The sequence below is a fragment of the Zerene cesonia genome, chromosome 2, assembly GCF_012273895.1.
Source record: "Zerene cesonia ecotype Mississippi chromosome 2, Zerene_cesonia_1.1, whole genome shotgun sequence".
In the NCBI taxonomy this organism is placed as follows: Eukaryota; Metazoa; Arthropoda; class Insecta; order Lepidoptera; family Pieridae; genus Zerene; species Zerene cesonia.
The window spans coordinates 3650157-3671734 of record NC_052103.1 but is presented as its reverse complement, the minus strand read 5'-3'; the positions used below and the strand labels follow the sequence as shown (position 1 = coordinate 3671734).

General features: G+C 32.3%; 2 protein-coding genes across 2 annotated transcripts; both read right to left on the bottom strand.

The window, feature by feature from the left end:
• Positions 1–1774: 1774 nt before the first annotated feature.
• Positions 1775–3966, bottom strand: LOC119835530. The gene is made up of 3 exons (XM_038360422.1): positions 3814–3966; positions 3157–3370; positions 1775–1929 (listed from the first exon to the last, which is right to left on the bottom strand). Exons 1-3 carry the CDS (start codon positions 3964–3966, stop codon positions 1775–1777), a joined length of 522 nt encoding a protein of 173 aa, XP_038216350.1.
• Positions 3967–11418: 7452 nt separating this feature from the next.
• LOC119833804 lies at positions 11419–15762 on the bottom strand. Its single transcript, XM_038357993.1, has 6 exons — positions 15527–15762; positions 14489–14645; positions 13671–13785; positions 12929–13063; positions 12260–12473; positions 11419–11710 (listed from the first exon to the last, which is right to left on the bottom strand). Exons 1-6 carry the CDS (start codon positions 15687–15689, stop codon positions 11556–11558), a joined length of 939 nt encoding a protein of 312 aa, XP_038213921.1. The 5' UTR covers positions 15690–15762; the 3' UTR covers positions 11419–11555.
• Positions 15763–21578: the final 5816 nt, after the last annotated feature.

The window sequence follows — 21578 nt, the reverse complement described above, 5'->3', positions numbered from 1 at the left end:
AGTACATAAGATGGTTGTATGGATATAAAGTAACAGTGTTTGCCTGTTTATCTATGTAGTTCTTTGTATGGGTTATTTCTTCACACACCAACCACTGCACCGATTGGATGACATTTTTTTTATAGTTTAAGACTCGATAAAAGACAGGAAAGTTTTAACCCGGTAATCCCGGCAACAGGAGGTATGTGGATAAGACCCCGGGCTGTCTTGTTCTTTGATTTCACAGGAGAAGCCGCAAGTGGACAGCTTGTAGGTTATAAATAAAGGAGATGGTGACGGGATCACCACCACACAAATAAGTGTACATTTAAATAGAGAGGGAATGTCTTTTTTATTTGCTTAGAGATAAATAGATAATCTGTACTAAATTTATAAAGCTGAAGAGTTTGTTTGTTTGTTTGAACGCACTAATCTGAGAAACGACTGGTCCGATTTGAAAAATTCTTCCAGTGTTAGGTAGCCCATTTTTTGAGGAAAGCTATGGGCATTATATATACCACGAGCGAAGCCGGAACCGCTAATATAAGAATATAACTATGGAAGTTGGAGAGAAATAACTCGAATATGATATGTGAATTTAAAAAATGCAAAATTTTACATTTCAATTAATTTATAGTTGCAATTAACTGGCTACGTCATAATATTTTCTTGTGTTTGGTTTCACGCGAGTATTATACATTTAGAAATTAAAAACTTTTCAACGGATTTTAAACGCGATTTATTCATTATATTATTAACCCGACGTTTCGAACACTTTACAGCGAGCGTGGTCACGGGGAGACTGAGATGTTATATGTCTTGGCTACGTCATCTTTTCAATGATAACATAATAATAAAAAAATACAGTCCTATTTGCGATCTATGGATGCACGTCCGATATATTTAAAATCAAAGTCGTTTAATTTGTCAAGCTTCTACTTATTTCTACATGCATAAAGCGGTTGCCGCCGGGATTAAACAATGTGCAAAAAGGCAAGTCACTAGAATTTCTAATTAATATTAAAATCCAATTCAGTTTGCGTCTCGCTATAGCGTGGAAAGTTTAATGTGGTTTGTGCTGTATTCGTACACTGCCTATTTACAGTCCTTTGTGATAAAGATAACAACCAAAAAGTACATACAAAAATCAAATATCATAGTGACTTTTTGAACTAATAACGTATTTAATCATTGATATAAATCCGATGGAGATTTGTTGGTTAATTATTTATTCATGTTTGTTTATATAAAATTATAAATACAAAAATTAAAAATAACTAAGAGAATACGAACATTTTTGAGTTTGTTGGAGAAATTAATTTATTTATAAGATTTTACAGCACAAACTTTAAAATAAAACAATAAGTGGATCAATATTATAAAAAATACATCATTAGTATAGGAGACGGCCTTATTGCTAAACAGCAATCTCTGCCAGGCAATTTGATAGGAAAGAAAATGTATGAAGTTCTGGGAAAGCCCAAAAACATAAATAATAACCATAACACCATGATACCTGAAAAATCTGTCAAATAGCTCAATGCAGTTGCTGACCTTACAATTTTTCTCAATGAAAACTTCAAATTAAACAACAATTTCACTCAATTCTTTGTGAGTACGAGTATCCATATTCTGTACTTATAATATAGGAAAAGTAAGAAAAAGGTACATCGTATATTTATTATATTCTTCTACTCCTATGTAACATTTCTTTTTTAATAACTCAATTCAATACATTAAATTTATATTATAATAGTTTTAAGACAAAACAATTTCATAATACACAAACATCTGATTAATCAACACTCAATACTCTAAAAGTGCCCGGCACTCCCGCGTATTCTTCACTAAATTTATTTGATGGTCGCCGAGACTCGTCTGTGGAAGCTGAATTCATTTCGCGAAGATATTGTCTGAATCCGGGGTTCGATAATTCCTCCACCCAATCATCTGGAAGATATTGAAATTATATTAACACTTCTTGCTTTTTCAGATTTCAGTCTTCTTTTACCTATAAAGTAAAAAATTTAAGTCCCGTGTCCCCTAGTGGGGTATGGGGCAGATGATATACATCTGTTTCACTGATCGATTTTCTTTATGGACAAGTAGGTGATCAGCCTTCTGTGTCCTGCCAGACCGAGAAATTTTTGACGTGACAACGTCTTAAATTAGGTTGCGGCTAGGAGTCACTTATGAAAAAGTGTAACGCCCGGTAACGTTACGATGAGTCACCGAACTATGATCGGTCCGCCGCGCGCGCAGTACTAGAGAATTAGGCGCATTGAATCGGCGCGTGCTTGTGTCTCTGTCTCTGTCTTTTTAGTAAACAAAATATATTTTCTATAGTTAAAATTTGTGCAATTCTTATTTTCATTCAATGCCTTGTTCCTATTGTGCAATTTTATAATATTCATATCAATAAATATTCTACCGAGAAAAAGACGTTGTCACGTAAAACCATTTTTTTTTTTTGTGCGTCCCCACCGGGAATCGTACCCAGGACCCCTCGGTTCTACGCTCACGCGTTAACCACTGTACCAAGGAGGCGGTCAATTACCTATAAAGTAATTAGCATGATTTATAAAACTTTCCCTTCGATACAACATATAACGAGCAAAGGGTAAAAGCACTCTTCTGCACGAAATGTACCAGCTTGTATGGAGGAAAGTACCACACCCCACAGAAGATTGTGCGTGAAATAGTAGCACGCATACGCTGAAACTGTGTTTAGTTCAATGAGAAAGGATTTCCCAGTCCATTCCATCATTCCTGTCGTCAATCCTTATCTTTTCCTTATCAATTATTAGCGGGCGACGCATCTACATAAGTTCTTTACCTCTACAAATATTTATGAGAGATGGTGATGTCTTACCATCAGGCGTACCCTCAGCTTGGCTGCCCAATAGCACGTAAATAAATTCTCAGGCAAAGGCTGAGGAGAGATTATCAACTGATGGAAGAGACATGGAATGGATTGGCTCCATTGTATACCTATATTTCTACCAACACAATATCATTAGAAAAATTGTGCTGGATACACAGTCTATGATTTGGCTTAGTTTTATTCAATATGAATAAAATAGAGTGATCTGTATACTTCTATATGTTTCCATTTCAGTATAACATTGAACATCTTGAAACACACCACGTATATATTACAGAAATTGTAATACTCACCGTGTATATCCTTTACAGATTTTTCATAACCGCCAAAATCATTGGGTATAACTTCTTTTCCCAATATGTCGTGTAATTCGTCCCAAGACTTGTGAAGTTTGATTCGCTCCACGATTTTCGGCTTTAGGATTTGTTTTAAAATTGTAACGAAGGCATCTATAAGCTTTGAAGTGCTGACAATATGAATCGCAATTATTCTCATGCCATAAGCTTCCTAAAATAAAAGACTCCAAAAAATGTTATTTGTCATATATGTTTTAGAAATGGTTGAACAAATATTATACGCTTGTAACTAATGTTAAATTCGCGTGTCACTGTTTGTTGCCATACTCCTCCGAAACGGCTGGACCGATTTAAACAAAATTGGGTGCATATAGGGGAGGTCAGAGAATCGGCCAATATCTATTTTTCATATCCCTAAATCATAAGAGTAAGGCAGAACAGTGTTTGCCGGGTGAGCTAATATAATGTAAAAATTAATCTCTACTATCCCTACTAATACTATAAATGCGAAGGAAACTCTGTCTGGCTATTTGTACATTTGTTTGATTAGGATAAAATTTGGTACAAAGATAGTTTGAGACCCGATATAGGATATGGGATAGTTATTATAGGATAGGCGATAGCAATAACTAATCATATTCATGTAATACTTACCATATAAAGATTGAAGCTTTGTCTAAATTCGACAATATTTAGTTTATTTATCAAATCTATAACGTTAATGTTCAAGAAGTCTACAACTAGGTGATATCCAAATGCGAAATCACATTGTTTGACGTACTCGGCTATCTGAAATTGTAAAGGCATTTACGATAAATCCTACTAATATTATTATAAATGCGAAAGTTTGTAAAGATGTGTGTGTGTGTTTGTTGCTCTTTCACGCAAAAACTACTGAACCGATTGCAATGATATTTGGTACGTAGACAGCTGGACAACTGGAATAACATATAGGCAACTTTTTATCCCGATATTCCTACGGGATACAGACACTCGCGGGTGAAACTGCGGGGCGCAGCTTGTATTCTATAACAGCAATGGGCATATATTGTAAGAAGAAAATTGCTAAAATAAACAATTATTGTGTAACAATTAATTTGTTAGTGACATGCACGTCTTTCATGAACACACACAAAAGATGAAATTTTCAAATTTTCAAACCTATTTTGTTGACGATATAACAATAAATAATTAAAATCCAAGCAACGGTTGCTACCATCATAAATTCGATAGGTGAACAATTCTTTTGCAGTTGCTCATTAGCTTTATTACCTGCGTGACGCATGTCCGTCTAGCATGAGACTGATCGTTTAGTAGCTTTGTAGTATTACGGTTTCAACTTTTTCTTTAATTTATTGTAAATGAGGATCGCCGCCACGAGAAGCGATTTGTAGGGAACTACTTGTAGTGTCTGGCGGACACCGGTGTCAGCAGTGTATAGCAAGTCCATATGCAATGTATTAAAACTACAGGAAATATGGCCGTGGCTGGTGGACCGGACTAAGCATTTTACATGCAAACTAGCTGTTGCCCGTAGCTTCACCCGCGAGGACAAAAGAAATGTCCATGATATGAGATTTCATCCCCTATTTTATATCATTATAATTCATATTACTATATTTAATTAAAATACTTACGATATAAGAATATTTAAAGTTGCTAGACATCTGGGATGCATCTTTAATATTTTCCCAAGCTTTGTATAAGAATACTCTGTGATGATTTTTGGTTAATTTTGGCAGAATTACCTGTGAACTGAATTAAATAAAAACAAAATTATAGATTCAAATTGATAGGCAAAAAATAAATTATTCTATTTTACTATTATTAACATATTTATGGAAACATTATGCTAAATGGATTAGTTTATGAATAGCTTCTGTCCGGGGGATCGCACGCTTCGCGTCCGACTTTTTTAATAATTATTACACTCTATCTATTAAAAAAACCCCATCAAAATCCATCGCGTAGTTTTAAAGATTAAAGCATACATAGTTACATAGGGACAGAGGAAGCAACTTTGTTTTATACTTTGTTGTGATAAAGACTTTTTATTCGAATTTTAAACTGCTTTTTACAAAATCTTATAAGATTACTAGCTGCACCCGGCAAACGCTGTTCTGCCTTACTCTTATCGTTTAGTGGTATGAAAAATAGATGTTAGCCGATTCTCAGACCTACCCAATATGCTTACCAAATTTCAGAGGAATCGGTCAAGCCGTTTCGGAGGAGTATAGAGACTAACATTGTGACACGAGAATTTTATATATAAGATAAATGTGACTGTGAATTTGCAGGATTATGCAGGTGTTTTCCGATTTCACAGCTGAAAGTCTAAACAAATTTTAGAAAAAGATTCGAGTAGTATGAAGAATATACCCAATTTGGGAGAGAAATTAACCTTAATCTGGTTAATTATATGTATTTGTTAGTGTATCAGGTGGCACCGCTACAGTTGTATATAGTCACATATGACTAAGAAATAACAATTGTATTTAATTAGACATGGCTGCAAAATTTACGAGAAATTATATGAGCACATAACAAAGCACTCTTTTTAGCCAACTCGCCGAAGGAGGGTATTGGTTTTCGAGCGTTTGTATGTATGAATGTGACAATGTGTGTCCATTGACACGCTCTAACTAGAAGCTTAGTTGTCCGGATACGAAAGATTCGGATCTTAAAGGTACCAATTACAAGGCCAATTAAAATACAATCACATGGATTTCAAAACATAGACTAATATCGAACTTACACAGCTTCAAATGCATGTTGAAAGTCTCTCTTAATGTCCCAGTCTCGGAAACTTTCTGGTAATAGAGTTCTGTACGTGCATATTTTGTCCAACTGTTTTTTGGCTCGTTCCGATGACCCTTTCGAGGTGAGGATAGTCATTTTTATGTAAGCATCACCTTGAATACATTAATTAATTAATTTGTTAATTAATTTATTTATATTACATGCTAGGTTTAAATATAATGTATATAGCGTGTGATCAGAATATTTATGCGTTTCATTCTGCATTTTCTTGAATAAATATCATTATCAAATAAAATGCAATATAATATTTATCAAAATATTCAAGATAATTAGCGTTTGTAAGATTTACGATAACACTTACAAAAATTGTGCAAAAATATAACGCGCAACTTGCCGTGCTCTACAATTATTATTAATTAAGATTTACTTAAAACAGGGACACCAAACAATAGTTTGCGAAATCTAAATCCTCTTAATACAGTTCAATATAATATAAAAATATCAAGTGTACAAGTAACACACATAAAATTACTGCAAGTTATTAGGAAATAAATAAACAGGGATTAATATTAATAATAGAAAGGGGACAAGGCATAGGGATTAAAAATTAATTCATATAAGAAAAATTAAGAAAGATTTAGAGTCCTCGTAAAGAAATAAACAATACGTTAGCAATGTGTGTCATCGCTGACGCTTACCGTTATTTAAACGGCAGTCATCGTCTGCAAGCAACGCCTAATACCTATCTACTTAGAATCTAAACTATAGTACAATATTTGCTTATAAAACTTACTAAAGTCCTTTCTTCTAAAATGAGGTTGTTCTTGAATCCAGCTCCTTAATAACTGAACCATTTGATCTATTTCCCCTGGCTTCGTTAAGTTGACCCTTTTGCACGCGACCTCAGCCGAGTCCGAATGTAGGAATAGAATTTGTTTCTTAGCCTCGTAATCCATCGTCAATTTATATTTTATTTTGTTACGTAGAGATGTGCGTTGTTAAAGGCCAAAGGCTATACTGAATCATATCTTCATAATTCCGCTGGCTATCCAAAATAAACAAAAAAACTCGTTCGCGCCACCACGTGATTAAACCTAACAGTACATAATAACATAGTTTTTGATGTTGCATGCTGTGTATCTAAATCTTCGTAATAAATAGAATTGAGACGGCCATTTTTGGAAATCGAATATGTATAAAATGTAATCCATAAAAATATCTAAGAGCTAAGGAAGATTTAATTTATCACATAAAAACTTTATTAGTACATATTTCAAACATTTATATTTTATGATTGACTTTAACTTACAAGCAGTTACAAGTAATATATATACAGAATAAGAAATTTTTTTGTTTTTTTTTCTGATATCTTCTTGTCTGATATATTACTGGTAACCCTTGTGCCCTCAGCATTTGGTGTAGCTTTAATTCTCACGGTAAATTATTTGGTGTTAGTATATGTTTGAGGTCAAGTTTAATTACGATATGAGAATTGAGGCAGTCTGCATTGCAATGATAAAAGTGATAGTCTGGTAAATCTAGACATTTAAAGGTGTTTGTCAACCGGCTGAAAATGTAAGGGAAAGGATTTTTGATATCCTACTAGTCCTAATAATATTATAAATGCGAAAGCTTGTAAGGATCTGTGTGTGTTTGTTGCTCTTTCACGCAAAAACTACTAAACCGATTGCAATGAAATTTGGTAAACTTTATATCCCGATATTTCTACGGGATACGGACTTACGCGGGTGAAACCGCGGGGCGCAGCTAGTTTTATATATAGCTTATAACAATTTTACCACTTTTTAACTGGATGGTAATTTAGGTAACTTCACTCACTTTTTGTTCTATTTTATCCGGACGCGATACATGCAGAAAATATAAAAAAGCAAGACTACGATAATACAATAATAAATGGAAATATCGGCAATACACGTTCGTAAGAGCATTTTGAAAATGTAAAAAAAAAATCGTTTTCGTATAAATTAATTAATAAATTGGGATTTGTCATATCACTAATTAATTCAAATCCTTAATATATATATAACTTAATCCATAAACGATAAGTATATTTAAAATTACTTACCCACACATGCACAATAAATAGGAAATAAGAACTATTTATTACAATTTTATAATACAAGCTGCGCTCCGCGGTTTCAATTGCTTAAGACCGTCATCATCATCATCATCCGTAGCTCTTATGTGTTCCCACTGCTGGGACACAGGCCTCCTATGAGGGCTCAGGCCATAATCCACCACGCTGGCCAATTGCGGGTTTCCAGATGTCACATAACGTCGAATTTTTGATTCTCGGACCTGCCGGTTTCCTCATGATGTTTTCCTTCACCGATTTAAGCAGTTTTGGTGATGTTATCTACATGCGCAGATAAATTGAAAAACCAATTTAGTTCTTATCGATTTTGAAGTCCGAGGTTCTCACCACTGAGCCACCACTGCTTTTGCGTAAGTCCGTATCCCGTAGGAATATCGGGATAAAAAGTTGCCTATATGTCATTTCAGTTGTACGTACGTACGTACACAATTTCATTGAAATAAATAAATAAATAAATAAATAAATAAATAAATGAAATCGGTTCAGTGCGTGAAAGAGCAACAAGCACACGCACATCCTTACAAACTTTCGTATTTATAATGTAAGTAGGAAGGATTAAATCATGACTTAATTGCAAAATTTTATCGTATTACAATTAATTAGCAATAATGTCCATATAAGTCAGATATATTATAGTTTTATTCATCGTTGTAATAAATGCACTTACAGATGCAAATAAATGCGATGAAACGAAACCAGTCTTCTTTTTAACTTATATATAAGATGATACTGATATAAAACAGTCATATCTAAATAATAAGTGACCAGCAAAATTTATTGTTCTTGGTAGCTTTTTTAAAAATTATGCGATAAACAGAATGACAGAACAAAATTAATCATTTTTTGTTTATTTACATAGATTGTATAGAATCAGAACTGATACTTCGATTTTATAAGAGCTGTATTACGCGTTTTTAGATACATACAGCAAATGAAGAACTGGTCTCTTGGTGTGTAAAAATATATAATATTTGATTTCACGAGGGTACACTATATTGTTGTGCCATCTACCTACCTCTTTATTCAATTCGAGCTGTGTCCCCGGCTATGCCCGTACATATATCTATGTCTCAATGAAGGTGCAGCTTTCAAATGGTGCAATAATTTTTTGAAAACGTTACAAACATACAAAAATACAAAGGTTTCCTCTTTTTAATATAATTGTCGATAATATAATTGTCACAGGTAAACCCTTTTACCCTATTTGGAACTAGTTGTAACCAAGACTAAAACTAGACTTATCTAATGTTTCTAATTTAATATTAATTAACTACAAAAAAAAATCCATCACGTACCAAAAAGCTATATGACTACCACGTTCGTCCTTCAATGGGACTTCAGAGTCCGGCAATAATTATGTTCACTACTTACGCAACTACATTTACATAAACATTGATAGTTTTGATGTATGTATTTATTAAATTACTTTGTTTGTTTCGATTTAATAGTCGAGTCAATTATGTGGGTAATAAAATGCCAAATAACCTAAATATACTAAAGCGAATAAACGTCTATTTACAGTATTAATTTAATTACAATATTGTTAAACGTATTACCTAGTTAACTACTTTTGACAAATTATGTATTACTAGCTGCGCCCCGCGGTTTCACCCGCGTAAGTCCGTATCCCATAGGAATATCGGGATAAAAAGTTGCCTATATGTTATTCCAGTTGTCCCGCTAACTATGTAACAAATTTCATTGCAATCGGTTCAGTAGTCTTTGCGTGAAAGAGCAACAAACACACACACATCCTTACAAACTTTCGCATTTATAATATTAGTAGGATTAGTAGGATATTAGAGATGCCAAAAAAGTCAAGAAGGCATTGGAATACATTTAAACAAGAAACTATTTTTATTCCATCACTCAAAAAAGAATTTCAGATGTTTTTATTTATTTCGTTTTACTATTACCACTATCAGTCTACATTAAGATTCAAGACATCTACACAATTATATTGACCTAGGCCTAAGATTATTTATGGCTTACGATTTTTATGAATTATTCAATTTTTGTTACATAATCATTAAAGCAGTTTGTTTGACCTCATCGTTTTTTTATCTATAATAATTTTAATTAAAAACATGTTAAGCTCATACTTTTTATGTGGTACCCACGATTCTGTGATGTAATTATTAATGTGGGCGTGCTGTTAATTAATTAATTACAGTATAAATATTATAATTGTAAATAACTGTAATATATTTTTAGTACTTAACTATATTATGATGTTGTGTTAAAATTGAATAAAATCAACTATTTATGATGTAAAAAATATAAGGAATTGCAAAAAAAAAAACGTTCATGAGCCAAGCGGCTTATTTTACGACGTTAAGTATGTTATTTATTTTTTTTTTAAATATTTCTTTCATTGCGTGTCTGGTTAACTCTGGCTAGGACTTGAATCTACGAGTTACGCAAAACGTTATGAGTCTACTGTGGCAGTTGGATCGTAAAATGTAAAAAAATGGTTTTTATGATTAATAATGATATGATAATTATTATGTAACATATATTGAATATGTTTCATATTACTAATTCGGATCGTGTTAATACGTTTTGGCTATTTTTTATTGTTAGTTACTTAAATTTTATTCATTTAGTAGATAGTTAAGTCCATAAATTTTACTTTCATATGATAATCGAAACTAACATAAAGGATATGGATTATATTTTTTATTTGTTACATTCATTTTATTAAATACATTGTAACTTTTAGGAAAAATGAAAATTATGTTACAGGAATCTGTTTTATTCGGTTATCTTTCATTTATTTACATACACATTTCAGCTTGTTATTTCGTACGTTTGTTAACAAATTAAGAAATAAAATAAAAAACTGGATCCCTATTTCCCTTGGTTACACCATCACGCGTAAACGGCTGGATCGATTTCAAAAAATCTTTCCCCATAGAAAGCTGCAATTACACTGAGTGACATAGGCTATATAATATGTACCATGGGTGAAACCGAGGCGACCATCTAGTTTTACATAACTTTTACTTATAGTTTATGACAGTGTGATTATCAAATTTTCAAGTACCGATAAGACATTTGATATACATAGATAAACGTATAATAAAATTAAATTATCTTCATAATGTTATGAAAAATTGTTTTTTCATTTAAATGAACTGCCACAGTTATACATATAGCAGCTTATTGTTTAAAAAACACACGGCAGCTGATTCTTAAAATATTTATTTGATAAGTTTTATACGTGTAAAAATCCATAATATTACATAAATTATTGTTAGTGTAAAAATTTAATCTTCTACTTTAATGAACGTGCACTTTCAAAACTAATAATCACAGATATCATAATCTTATTGTTTCATAAAAACATTGATATTATCAAAGAAAAATTGACTGCAATACATTATAAATCACTTTAATTTTTCATAAATATTATCCCCGTAGTTCATTTGTTGGTTATTGATGTTAAGTCATATTTCACTAAAATTGATAGAAAACGGATTTAAATGTGATCTATCTTTAACCAATACACAATATTTCTTTAATCAACGGTTAACTGTTTAAACGTTCCAGGCATTCCAGCATATTCCTCATTGAATTTGTAAGATGGCCTCGAACTCTCATCCGTTCCTGTTGAGTTTATATCACGCAAATATTTCTGGAATTCTTCATTGCATGTCTCTTCTAACCAATCATCTGCATACAAAAAAAAATTACAATAAGTATATGTAATGGACTTAAAGTCGACAAGTTGGAGTAGGAGACCAGACGAGCTCGCAGGAAATAAATTGGTTTTGCAATTTATCAGCGCATGTGTAACATTACCACGGCTCAAAACGGTGAAGGAAAACATCGTGAGGAAACCGGCATGTCCGAGAATCAAAAGTTCGATGATATGTAACATTTGCTAACCCCACTTAGCCAGCGTGGTGGATTATGGCCTCGTAGGAGGCCTGTGCTATAGCAGTGGAAACACATATAGAGTGATGTTGATGATGAAGTATGTAAATTTTACATCGTTTTCGGTAAATACCTGCAGGACATTGATAAGTTATATATATTTTTAAACGATACGTTTGTAAAACGAATACATATGGTAAAACAGTTTTAAACTATGTTGCATTTCAACAAACAATCCAATTCCAATTATTATAGTAACCACAATTATACAGTAATAAATAAACGATCTTCATCAGATCGCGATTCAATGAAAACATTCAAATTTATTAAATTGAAAGTACTAACCATGTAACTCCTGCTCTGATCTCTCGTAACCACCGAAGTCAACAGGCAGGATGTCCTTGTCAATTATATTGTGTACTTCATCCCAGGACTTCACGACTTTGATACGGTCAATAAGTTTTGGCTTTAGGACTTGTTTTAGGAGATTGATCAAGGTATCTACAAGTTTGGACGTTGTTATGAAGTACATGCTCTTAAATCTCAAACCATGTCCTTCCTAGGAAAAATAACATTTTATAAGTGCAGAAAATAGGTAAAATAATTGCAAAATATTGGTATGTCGGTAAATTAAGTACTATAGTATTTCTTAGTAAGCCATCTTCACAGTTATCCTGACTCATAACAATAATAATTAAGTACTTCTTAAGCTTTCGAATTCTTCATATTATTTGCTCTGAACTAAAAAAATATTATGTATAATATAGGCATCAATTCTTTTCTTCAATAAAAGTCCAAAGTACCGCTCCATATTCTAAAATGGGACCAATTACAACAGTTTCCAATGAGAACAAAAAAAAAAAAGCCAATCGATTGACAACTCACGAAGTTATCGAGTAACAAAACTAATCAAAAGAGTTCAGTCGAATTCAGATTAAGTCTCTTCGTTTTTTGGGTACGTCGTTTACTAAATAATGAGAGCAATAATACATTGATAATTCGTATAATACTCACAAAGTATACCGCGAAAGCGTGTCTTAAGTCCATAAGATTAAGTTTTGTTATTACGTCCATTATGTTGACATCGCTCAAGTCAAAAATACAAATATATTCGCGAATGAAGTCGCATTGTCGCATATAATCGCCGAGCTGGAATTAAATGTTAAAATAATTAATTTAGACTATTTACGCGCCTTCACCGGTTTCGACCTAATGTAAAAACATAGAGCAAGATGTATTTTACTTTTTAAGTAAAATTTATGGGCGGTGGTGATCGCTTACCATCAGGTAAACTACGAGAATAAAAAGAAAGTGCCCCATTTTGTGTCATCGTCATTCCTAGGTCTTCATTCAAAGCAAAGTTAGGAAACAACATTTTAATTCAAAGATGTAAGGTTTGATTTAACCTTATTTGTAAAGACGTTTTATAAGTAAATAGTATTTTTCTAAGAAGAACATAGACACGTAATAGACATGTAAGGGACATTGACGTTGCCATTTGAATCGAATAGTACCTACAGATTTATAATTCAAGTATATGTGTCACGGCCACTATCAAAAGTTCTTTTGATCGATTGTGATTGGACATCGAGACAAAGTGATGATGATTGTTCCTTTAATTCCTCGAGAAGCAAGTTTTTTCCAACAACGGCGATCTCGGGTTTGAGGTTCTTGTCACGACAGGCCGGTTATTATAGGCCGACACATAGAACGGTAATTAAATTATACAGTGATTAGAATATACTTAAATACTTACAACAATCGAGTATTTGAGTGCATCAGATATATGACACGATTCGATAGTCCCGTAAACTTTCACTGTCATCAATCTGCAGTGATCTTCTGTAACTTGTGGTAAAACAATTGGTTTCCTGAAATGTCATATAATTATAGTAAGAGAATAGTAAAAAAGAAATTCGACGTTCAATACATTGTCAAAACTTGACATGTTTCTAATGTTTCATTAAGTAGCATTGTCAACGATGAAATAATCTACCGAAGTGAGGTAATTTGTTATTTGACAGTGGGAAATACATATTGTATGCATTTTACATCCGATCTACGATTTTCTTTGAGAGAATGGAGTTGCGAGTTGAGTTGAGAGTTGAGAGTTGAGAATGGAAATATATTAAATATAGATGTATTTTGAAGAATGAATATTAATATCATTATATGTGATCTAGTAACATTTTAGTGGTTATAAGATCTCAACTGAATAAATCAAATCGACTTTCATTATAAAAATGTTACATAGATAATGTTAATCATAAATGAATCAATATCGTTATATAAGTTAATAGGTAACACGAGATAATTAATTCATTTTAAAAATCTGTATGTATTATATTGAGATTATAAAATAGTAAGATCGGATGATTAAACTTATATTTACTCATAAACATAAATAAACAAATAAATTCTTTTGTTATTTTTGAGTTTCATCGCCACTTAAACAATAAATTTAGAACAGAATCCCTCCATCATCCCTCCCTCATGAGACATAAAGTTACAACGCGCGCGGTCGAGACCGCAGACAGAAAACTAGCTTATAAAGATGTAATAAAATACACATACATGACTTCAAACACGTGAGCGAAATCTTCCTTAGCGTTAAAACAACGGAAATTCTCTGGAAGTAATGACCGTAGAGTACACAATTTGTCGATTTTCTGCTTAGCGTTCTCAATGGATCCCTTCGCAACAATTATTGAGGAACGCAAAAAGTTGTCAGCTGTAATAACAATTTAATTAGAAGGTAAATAGAAACTGTAATAGATGATCACATTCAAATTCAGTATAAGATTAGAAAAAGAATTATCTTGAAAGCTTCCACTAAGCTTTCAAGATACCACACCCCCACAGAAGTTCGACGTGGAATAGCAGGTAGGACGTGAATGCTACTGTGTTTAGTGGAATTAGTGGAGTGTAGGCTTGTCTCCTATTAATTATTATATAATTAATTAATTCCCGATGTCTTTTATTTTCCCTTCTATATCCCAATATCCAAACACGCTAACAAAACATTTTTTAAATCTACAAATGTTCATGGCCCATACTCGTACATAACTTAAAAAGCGGCAACCTCATGAAATCATTAACAACGCACGCTGTTTCATTTTGCACAAATAGAAGGCTAGGAAAACGTAACAAGCCCAAACTATTTTCTACTAATTAAGAACATATTAATCACTCGAAGACTTCGAAATAATGGTTTAAATAATCTGTGTTAAATGCTCAGTGTGTCCGAACTAAATCTGTACTGATATTATAAAACTGAAGAGTTTATTTCTCAGGAACTACTAGTATGATAAAATTCTTTCAGTATTAAATAGCCCATTTATTGAGGAATGCTTAGGCTATATAACATCAACATATATACTACGTGAGTAAAACCGCGGGGCACAATTAGTCTTATAATGAAATATCATCATCATCATCAGCCCATACATGTTCCCACAGCTGGGACACAGGCCTCCTATGAGGATAACTTAATGAAGTATATGTTGTATGACCATATCACAGCAAATAAGTTCACGATCGATAATTCAATAGGAAACCTATATAGCGATCTCAATATCTAGTATAAAATAAAATAACTAATACATAACTTACAAAAATCGTTTCTTTTAAAATGGGGTTGCTTTTCAGTCCAATCTCGTAACATTCTGATAGCATATTCCATTTCACCTGGCTTGCTTAAATTAATACTTCTATAAACATAATCGATAGTATCTGGTCGTAAGCGTAAAATGTTTTTCTTTGGTTTATAGTCCATTTTATATTTGACCGCCTTCTCTTAACGATGCTTGTTATAATACTGAATAATAATTTACTTAAAGTACGTATAAGCGGTCGCTTAAATGCAGAATGTTCCGCATTCATTTTTATTTTATTGTAAGTTTTGCATACGATAATGTGATTGTATGACATGTAAGATATGAATGGCTAAGAGTGTTGTTCAATCTGCAAAAAATAAGGTTCCGAAAGCACGAATTAAGTATTAATAAGCCCTATTTACTGTGTAATCACTACAATGCGATAAATTTTAGCTTGACACGGAAACTCAAATAACTGTGTGACTTGTGCTTGCAATTTGCTATATTATGTATTTACAACAACTAAAATCAAACAATAATTAAGAATTTCATGTCAGAGTCAGAATCTCTTAAGAAGTTAAAAAATATATAAAATGCGTTTGTACAAAAAAAGGCTTAAGTTTTTATACGAAAGATTTTAGTGAGGGGAAGGTGAATCGATCAGAGGCCAATGACCGTTTTAAAGGACTTTTCCAGAATCGATAAAGATTTAAGTATTTTTTTTACTTAAACTACTCCCAATTTTCTAGATGTCTAGTAGTTAAAAGTTTTTATATAATCATGTTAGCAAGCTATAAGCAAGCTATTTCAAGTTTTTAGTCGGATGTCCGTTTTCAACACGTTTCTTTTTCTTTTTCCCAATAATTATTTAATGCATACTTAACTATTTTATGGTTATAATTATCGACCCAGAAATGTTTTATTCTATTTTTTGTGTGTGTTTTTAATGCGGTGTGAGACTGGCTGTCATGTAATATAACATCTTTAATCTGTCTCTTATTTTGTAGATCATTCAAAACCCGATATTTCCAAGGAAAATCTTGGTTATCTATCGGGGTTATCTATTTAAGATGTTTTTACTGTTCAATAATATAAATTAAATCATAATATTTTCTGCAAGAAACACTAACAGAATAGAGAATTGTTGATTCCAATTTAACAGATACTTAAGGTAAGGTTTAGTTTCCTGCAATCAAAACGGAATAACAAGTTATTTTTATGAGTAAACAAATTATAAGGCCAATATCCTTTCACTGGTTCTCCATTTGCTATGATACCTGTCTTGTTTCTTTTTTAAGTAGGTACCAAGGAGATATTAAAATGTTTATATAGTTATTTAGTACTTATGTTATTTTTAGTATTTAATATTTCTTCTATAAAAATAAAATGAGTAACTGAATTGTACTTATAGTTATGAAATAATGTAAAAACAACAAACGTCAAATTGAGTATGTATATTTCATGCTTGCGTCATAAGTTGTTGAAAAATATATTTAAAAAAATTAAGAGAAAGTTTTTAACCCAAATGAAGAATTTATATCGTTGGGGCTAGTAGCTTAGAAAAGAAGTGCATTATGTTTACATATAATTTTAATAATACTTAACAACATATTCCATATTAAACATTATGCTCCTATTGATGCATTTAATAATACACTTGATTCGTATGATAATATAATATATGTCGAGCAACGACAACAACGAGCAACACTAATGGCTCGTTAAACTGTGTAGAAAATCTTTTAGAATCTACATTTAGACATATATTATATATTCAACTATACTTCAAAATATCTAAGAAATATAAATAGAAGTAGAATTCAATTCCATATTATTTTATGTGTAAAACGAAAGTTTTGTAACGACGCTTTATCAAGACCAAACAATCTCGCTAACCTTTGCTTGAATTAAATCTCTAACAAAACGTATTAAAGTTGAAAACTGAATACAGTATCTTTATATTGATACAGAATGCAAACAAAGGGATAGTCGGATAGTTCAGGTATTGTATTATCTACATCGACAGGTAATGTATGGAAAACGCCACCCGCAACGTTTGTATGAAAATTAGATTTGAATTTAAAGCGACTGGGATTACTGTTCGATGGAGGCGCTGCCTTTTGAAACAGCGTGCTATAAAAATGAATATAAAGCTGTGTATTTTTAGTATATAAATAAATTGTCGGTAGCTTATTTTTACTGATCAAAAGGGGTTTTCGAATACAATATTTTTTTCGATTTTCTTCAGTGTCACAAAAGATCTGATGGGTTCCCTATATTCCATTATGATTCCACTTTATTTATAAGTAGGTTATACTTTTTTTGATATTTACTATGTTTATTGTATTTTTATTGTATCTGGACTACTCGACTAAAAAAACTTTTAATAACAATACATTTTTTATAAATAAGAAAACGACCAATTTTTAACAAATTGAACAATATCTTAAAATTAATGTGTCGGTTTAATATAAATTAACTTTTATTTTCATCGAGGCAAGATTATAATCCACTGCCGCTGTCCGTAAATAAATGTAATACTGGTTTACACTATTTTTGGAAATATGTAATTGTCGATTCTGTAATAAAAATAATTGTTTTACTATAAACAACTTTCATATGTAAATATTTAACCACTTTTTTATTCTACTGCATTGATTATTATAATTCAAGAAAAGAATAAAAGACTATCCCGTGGCGTTACTAACCGTATACTACGTAACCCGTGTAAAAGTAACCTATGTGCTTATCTATACTAATATTATAAAGCTGAAGAGTTTGTTTGTTTGAACGCACTGATCTCGAAAACGGAACTACTAGTCCGATTTGAAAAATTCTTTCAGTGTTAGATAGTCCATTTATTGAGGAAGGCTATAGGCTATATATGTACCACGAACGAAGCCGTGGCGGTCTGCTAAACCAGAATAAAATGATTGATTCGGATAAATCAATTTTTTTACAGATGCATGAGCTTTTTAAGGGTACACGTAACGAAAATTCTTTCATACATTTCACGATTCTATTAAAAGCAGGATATGACGACTTAATAGTTATTCCAGAGTTATCCTTAGAATTAAGCATAAGCTATGTCATGTCTATTTGTCACACATTTGGTTATCTTTGCTTAACTCTTAGGCTCTTTATACTCATTTATCAAGGACGAATTCTAACCAGCTCCCGTGGCCCCAACACTAAAGCGACTCCACGAAACACAGTACAGTTAAGAACCCACAGCTCCTTACTCGGGACTGTAGGTATCTATGCAAGATTTTCCCACTCAACAAAAAGGTTATATTCAGTTTAATCAATTGTATGGGACGTTTTTGTAAGTATAAGTGAAGTCCCGTGTCCCCTACTGGGGTATGGGGCAGATGATATACATCTGTTTCACTGATCGATTTTCTTTATGGACAAGTAGGTGATCAGCCTTCTGTGTCCTGCCAGACCGAGACATTTTTTTTTTTTTTTTTAACGTCCCCACTGGGAATCGAACCCAGGACCCCTCGGTTCTAAGCTCACGCGTTAACCACTGTACCAAGGAGGCGGTCGCTTTTGTAAGTATGGCTGTTATTAATTCAGCTTTTAAATCCAAAATGTGACGTCTTGAAAATTAAAAGGCCATTGACATTTTAATTTCAATATTTATTTTATATAATACTGCTAATGTAACTTTTACCTCAATGTAGATTTATTTAATGCAGCCCTACACACATACATATAGTATGTATGTGTGTAGATATTACAATACAATATACTCATTTAACAGATACTCATAGAAGAAAACAAAAGAGAAAGAAACATAAATAAAATACCATATTGATGGCATATTACGAACACATTGCTACAAGGTAACAGCTAAAGTGCTGCAGACAACAAAAGAACGTACACAAAACATTATTCAGAGGAAAGTAATAGAAAAAACAAATCACTCGAATAAAAAACCAATTCTCTAGTAAACAACAAGTTCTTAATTTGCATTTTAAGTCCGCTTGCTGCATTAGCAATACGATTTACCAAGTTGTTGATTGTGGAGATAAAACACATTGAATGGCCAATTTGCTGTGTACGTCAGATATTTTTTACACGTTTTAAGTCTAATTATAATTCAAACCCTATACCATGGTATATAATTCAAACCCTATACCATGATATCAGTAGATTATCTTAATATATAAAATTCTCGTGTCACAGTTTTCGTTGCCATACTCCTCCGAAACGGCTTGACCGATTCCTCTGAAATTTGGTAAGCATATTGGGTAGGTCTGAGAATCGGCCAACATCTATTTTTTATCCCGATATTCCTACGGGATACGGACTTACGCGGGTCAAACCGCGGGGCGCAGCTAGTTTTCAAATATATTGTTAATTTATACTCATAGCCTATATAATATTGGGCAAACTTTTCCAAACAAAAAAATAATCACGTCAATCGGTTGAAAACTAATAGAGTAATCGAGAAACAAATAAAATGAAAAAAGGAGGAATTCAGAACCATTTTTTCGGCATGTTGGCTAAAAGTGAAGTTTTGGTTTAATGCAAAAAATCTATCTCCAATGAAGTAGTGTGGTTTCATAAAATTTATAAAAAAGATTATCATGTCTTTTAAAGCTTTTATTTTAATTATTGTTAATACCAAATAATAATAAACTCGTTATGCTCAGGGTCAACGATAAAAAATTCATCAAGGTAAATGTTATTAAAGTATTTATAAATAATACTGAAGTCTATTTACGATCGGAAAAACGAGAAAAGAACATGATTGTCTTTTTGTTTAGAGTAAATTTAACGTAAACAAATGAAATAGCGAACCCAACCTTAGTATTAATTATTTCCCATTACTTGATCGCATAATTTCGTCTCTTTGTCTTATTCTACTTTATAAAACATGCAATTTTTTGGGAGATATTAATATTGGATATCGTTGTAATATAGTTTTATGTGTTGTTATTAATCCCTTTAATGCTAAAGTTGTTCTTGTCATCATTTTGTTAGCAGAACATGATCAGTATTCAGCTGACTTGCTTTACGTTTTTCCCTTTCTTAGAAAGTAAAAAAAAAATGTTTGGACTGGAGGGCTGGACTAGAGCGACTAATTCTATTGCCTCCCTCTATTGTATTTCGTCAGATGTACATTACATGCAAGAGTATTTGTATTATGCTCAGCGTGTTGTCAATTGTTTTGAAGTTTGAAAAAAATGCTCATGTTCTTTCTCTTCCAAAAAAACAGATTCTTTAACCCCATCTGATCTGACCTGTGACCTTTCATTTTCCATGCATGATAAAACAAAGGAGTTAGTTAAAGGCTAAGTAGGTGTGTTTCAAAATCGTCATGTAGTCCTTAATTTTCTCAATTCTGGTTTGTAACCAGGGCGCAGCATGAACACTGCACTAATTTAAATCTCTAAAGATTTGCACACTTTTTTGTATGTGATCTGTTGAAATTATAGACACTGATAAAAAAATTATAAACTCCTTATGAATTTAATGGTGGCGGCCGCTTACTAGCTTACTTACTACATTCAGAAGTAGGCCCTAAGTCTGGACCAATTTCCCAAACGTTATCAGTAAATTTCCTATCAATTTATATCTTAATCAATACTTCGATCAGTTTATACTGTATAATTTTAAAGACTTTTTCGCGTAACCCCGAAGTCAAGGGTGCAATAACTATACAAATTAATTATAAATTCTCTCCCATGTTCCACATTAAAAACACGTTAAGCACAATACGAGATATCGTTTCTATTTTAACATTTAATCTGGTAGCTATACCGTGTGACAACGCACGCGAATTTTAGACTATTCGGTTCACCGATTTCACGTCAAGCGCTCGGATCGACTAACATCGGGAATAAACTAATTGGATTTTCCAGTAAGCTATGTTATCATATGATATACTCGTATGTCAGCTAATATATAAGATTTAAGTTAAACCAATTTATTATGATCATTCGTAATTAAATCGAGCAGAGGGTTTTGTCTGAGATTGATTGAATTAGATATGAACATACGTTTATTTATAAAGGGGGACTCTGTTTTTGTTTTGTAGTACTTATGTCATGTTCTCT

What these genes read in the sequence shown, in the direction of transcription:
- LOC119833804 (XM_038357993.1), bottom strand. Translation starts at nt 15,689, where the DNA reads ATGGACTATAAACCAAAGAAAAACATTTTACGCTTACGACCAGATACT. An exon ending in TTTTAAAAGAAACGATTTTT is followed by an intron (nt 14,646 to 15,526) that starts GTAAGTTATGTA and finishes TTGTTATTACAG; the next exon opens with CTGACAACTTTTTGCGTTCC. An exon ending in ACGCTTTCGCGGTATACTTT is followed by an intron (nt 12,474 to 12,928) that starts GTGAGTATTATA and finishes TATTTTTCCTAG; the next exon opens with GAAGGACATGGTTTGAGATT.
- LOC119835530 (XM_038360422.1), bottom strand. Translation starts at nt 3,966, where the DNA reads ATGCCTTTACAATTTCAGATAGCCGAGTACGTCAAACAATGTGATTTC. An exon ending in AAAGCTTCAATCTTTATATG is followed by an intron (nt 3,371 to 3,813) that starts GTAAGTATTACA and finishes CTTTTATTTTAG; the next exon opens with GAAGCTTATGGCATGAGAAT. An exon ending in ATCTGTAAAGGATATACACG is followed by an intron (nt 1,930 to 3,156) that starts GTGAGTATTACA and finishes AATATCTTCCAG; the next exon opens with ATGATTGGGTGGAGGAATTA.